The sequence below is a fragment of the Dryas octopetala genome, chromosome 6, assembly GCF_963921425.1.
Source record: "Dryas octopetala chromosome 6, drDryOcto1.1, whole genome shotgun sequence".
NCBI lineage: Eukaryota > Viridiplantae > Streptophyta > Magnoliopsida > Rosales > Rosaceae > Dryas > Dryas octopetala.
The window spans coordinates 10,553,365-10,557,970 of NC_141371.1; the positions used below are offsets into that span (position 1 = coordinate 10,553,365).

At 38.1% G+C, this 4,606-nt stretch overlaps 1 protein-coding gene across 1 annotated transcript; it reads left to right on the forward strand.

Moving 5' to 3' along the window:
* Positions 1-725: 725 nt before the first annotated feature.
* Positions 726-3,240, forward strand: LOC147282284 (putative receptor protein kinase ZmPK1). Its single transcript, XM_086248593.1, has one exon. It carries the CDS (start codon positions 733-735, stop codon positions 3,127-3,129), a length of 2,397 nt encoding a protein of 798 aa, XP_086104719.1. The 5' UTR covers positions 726-732; the 3' UTR covers positions 3,130-3,240.
* The last annotated feature ends 1,366 nt before the right edge of the window (positions 3,241-4,606 follow it).

Below are 4,606 nucleotides of genomic sequence, written 5' to 3' on the forward strand. Positions count from 1 at the left end.
TCTAAGTAGGGGGATTAAGATGTTAATCCCCTGCTTAGAATAACGATCATAAAGACCGATTAAGTGGCAAAATTGAACTTGGACTGCATCTGTAATTCTTTTGTCTAAAAAGTCAGTTACGTGTGTGTGATTTGTGCATGCATGTTTTGTACATTTTCTTACTGTCCAAACATCAAGTGTTCAAGTTGCAGTTTATAAGTTGATTAAATTGACTTGAAATTATTAGATATACAACTTGCGCAACTTCCTCCAGATTGAAAAAGAAACTGGGTTGAGAATGACAACCTATAAATTAATTAGATCAGGTCTTCAAAACCAATGGACACGGGTCCTAAATTCTTATTAAAAATATGGAAGGAATGAAAATGGGGATACTATTGCTTCCCTCACATTTTTTAATTTTTATGTTTCCATTTTCAAAGCATTTTTAATGTTTAGCCGGCAGTCGTGACGACTGAGTCATTGAATCTCAAAGATTTGTAATTATCCATGGAAATAAAAATATTAAGGCATTTTAAAAAGAAGAAAAATCCTAGTTTGGTCTAGGTCCAAGATGTTTAATCTAAAATGTTAAAATTTTGACTTGCCTATTTGAGGAAGATTCTGTGTAATAGTCAAACAAAAACATTGAAGAAGATTCTGCATAATTTCATTTTCCTGGCATATAAACAACCTAATAGTCCAGATTGCCCAAGACCAACTTCGGGCCTAAATCATTTTTAAAACACCACTATGGAAGATCCTAGATTTCTTATTCTTTTGCTGTTTGCAGCCATGTTGGCTGGGAGTCAAGCACGGTTACTGGGTTTGCAAAGCTTAAGGCAGGGGAGTTCCTTGAGAGTTGAGGAGGAGAGTGACTTGTTGGTTTCACCAAATGGAACTTTCTCCAGTGGATTTTACAAGGTTGGCACCAATGCCTCTTGTTATTCAATATGGTTCACCAATTCTGTCAATAAAACAGTTGTCTGGATGGCTAACAGAGATAGGCCAGTTAGTGTAAGAGGGTCCAGGCTAACCTTCCACAGAAATGGCAATCTGATCTTGACTGATGGGGTTGGTTCAACTGTATGGTCAACCAACACTTTCTCTAATGCAGGCACCGAGGCTAAGCTTCTTGAAACGGGAAATTTGGTGCTGATCAACCAAGCAAAGAGGGTCATCTGGAAGAGTTTTGATTTCCCCACAGATACACTTCTACCATCACAGAGACTTGTCAAGAACACAACCTTGGTGTCCATGAGAAGTCAAGGTACATACTTATCTGGATACTATAATTTCAAATTCGATGATAATAGTGTGTTATATCTCGTCTACAATGGCCCTCTACTTTCGAGTGTTTATTGGCCGACTACAGATTCAACTGTTTTCGTTTATGGCAGAACACCTTACAATAGCTCTAGAGTAGCTGTTTTGAATGAGGTTGGAAGATTTTTATCGAGTGACCTATTGGAGTTCAATGCATCTGATTATGGGGTTGGTCCAAAGCGCCGGTTAACAATGGATTATGATGGTATCTTAAGATTGTACAGTCTAAATGAATCAACTGGGCTTTGGGGAGTCTCATGGTTGCCTGATGGTGTTGATGCTTGCCTGGTTCAAGGCTTGTGTGGTGAATATGGTGTTTGCACTTACAAACCACAACCTACTTGCACCTGCCCTTCTGGTTTCTCCCTAACCGATCCTTCAGACTGGTCCAAAGGCTGCTCACCTCCCTTCAATTTGACCGCTGATACAAACAAGTTGGACTTCATGCAGCTTCCTTACACAGATTACTATGGATATGACTTGGAGACCTATAAGTCTGGAATTTCTTTTGAAGAATGCAGAAACTCATGCCTAAAAGATTCAAAATGCAAAGGATTTGGATATGCACTGGACGGAAGAGGACAATGCTTTCCCAAAAGTCTTCTCCTTAATGGATTTCATATGCCGAATATTCTCAGCATCATTCATATTAAGATCCCAAAAGGTTTTTATCTAAGCGATTCTGAAGACCTAAGGAAGCTAGAAACATATGATTTGAACTGTTCAGAAGCGCAAGTTACCCTTAGAATTAGTGATCCTGAAGTGGAAAAGAACAATAAAAATCGGTACATGGAATACCTGATTGGATTTGTAAGTTCCTTCGCAATAATTGAAGCAATCTGCATCGGTTTGACATGGTGGTATGTGTTCCGAAAGCAGGATCATGAGGAATTGGCGAGTATGGGTTACATGGCTTTAGCCATGGTATTCAAACGTTTCACCTATGCAGAACTAAAAAGAGCAACCAACAACTTCAAACAGGAGGCAGGAAAAGGGGGATTTGGAACTGTCTATAAAGGGGTTCTGGATGATGGAAGGGTTGTAGCTGTGAAGAGGCTAGAAGGCGTCTTGCAAGGAGATGCAGAATTTTGGGCAGAGGTGAGTGTGATAGGGACTATCAATCACCGGAACTTGGTTAAAATGTGGGGTTTCTGTGCTGAGAATGAGCATAAGCTGCTGGTGTATGAGTACCTGCAGAATGGTTCCTTGGATAGAATCTTGTTCTCAGATCTGGAATTAGGATTGGAGCAGAGATATAATATTGCACTAGGCACTGCAAAGGGCTTGTCATATTTACATGAGGAGTGCCTGGAATGGGTACTTCACTGTGATGTAAAGCCTCAAAACATACTATTAGATGACCTTCTTGAACCTAAGGTGGCAGACTTTGGTATGTCAAAGCTATTCAGAGATATCCATGGCATCAAGGACATGCATGGCACTGGGTTTTCGAGGGCGCGGGGTACCAGAGGTTATATGGCCCCAGAGTGGATGATGAACCTGAAAATTGATGCAAAGGCAGATGTCTACAGCTATGGGATTGTTTTGTTGGAACTGCTGAATGGAAAGAGTGCTTCTATTATGCTTTCAGCTGCTGCACAAGAGTACAATGAATGCAACCAATTGGTACAATGTGTGACTGAAAAGATCAGAAAAGAAGGGCTCGAGGAAGTAATTGATCCTAGACTACACCATGAGCATGAATTCAATAAGAAGAAGCTTGAAAGATTGATGAAAGTTGCTCTCTTGTGTGCACAAGAAGATCACACTGCAAGGCCTGCCATGAGTAAGGTTGTGGAACTTCTACTTGAAAATGATGAGTAAAGGCGTAGATGAACACCAGAATAAATCTAGAATCTAAATGTGTAGTAGATAATATGTAGTATGTACATTTTATATATTTCCAAGTTCAAACAAAATGTAATCAGTTATAACGATCCCTGCATTTCAGCTGAATAAAATTGTGATTCCAATAAGAAGATTCCAATAAGAAGTTTTAAGTTTTCGTAGTGTTATTGGGTTATTAGTGTCATTCCATTACAACCCTTGGTTATTATTACTCAGTTATAATCAAAATATTGCGAAAAAATAATACATATACAAATATTCATAAATTTAAGAAATAGGCCAACTAGCCTTTTAATTAGAAAAAATTAAAATTGATTTGTTTTTTTTTAAACCCTGCTCTTCCATGGTTGAGCTTGCCTGAAAATGGGGGGTTTTGTGCAGTTGCCCTAGTTTAAAGCTTTTTATTCTTCACCTTTGACCAGTACTGCTAGATATACCACATTTTTATACCATAATTTCATACCACCTTATGTGGCAACTTACATGGCATTCATACATTGGATACTCAAAAATAAAAAGAAAAACCCAAAAAGAAAAAGAAAAACTCTGTCCAATAAAGTAATGACACGTGAGATGGTATGAGAATGTGGTATAAGAAATGTGGTAAGTATAGCATTATTCTTGACAATTCCTTCTCAAATTCCACAATTCTCCCAATGAAATTTTTAGTAAATTTTTTTGGCCGGGGTTTTTGTATACTAAATTCAAAAGGCCTTCATTTGGCCTCTAAAAAAACCGTTAAATTTTAGATTTATTAGCTTAATATGAATTGCATTGACTTTTTGGTGGGGTAGAATATCAAGCAAGAAGAATGAAGAGCACAACAGACATATAAGACAGCCCAGTGAACAAGCAAAGGCGTTGGTGGTGTGGATGCATGGGTCTTCTTCTGGGAATTCAGTGCTTACAGGTTGGTGTTTGCGGAAAACCCTGCTTTTGGATTTGGGTTTTTCTGTTTTTGCAGAACATATGAGTTTGGCTGAATTTGATTCATTAATCTTTAGTAATGATATCATTATTGATTGATGGCATCTTAAGATTATACAGTCTAGATGAATCAGCTGGGCTTTGGGAAATCTCATGTGTGAAAAGATGAAAATCCAATACGAAAATCAATGATTGTGAGAGATTTGCATACACATGTTACACTAAGAAAAAGTTTACCTATCCATATATACACTTATATATCTATCTCGTTAGGACGACTGATGAGAGAGAAGTGTGTACACTTACATCCGTTACTAATGGCATGTTTCGTATCTATTAAAAAACAAGGAAACGTGTTTTAGTCCATTAAAAAAAAAAAAAAAAAAAGAGCAAAAAACTCAACGTCGTTTTTTCGCGTCTCCGCCTCCCTCAGTCACTCCCTCACTTACTCCCCAACACATTCCAGCAATCATTTCAGAATCGAATACCAAAAGCCTCACCGCACTTTACCTCCAACTTTCTCGCC

Bases quoted from the DNA above. Each gene is read 5' to 3' on its own strand.
- LOC147282284 (XM_086248593.1), top strand. From the start codon at position 733: ATGGAAGATCCTAGATTTCTTATTCTTTTGCTGTTTGCAGCCATGTTG.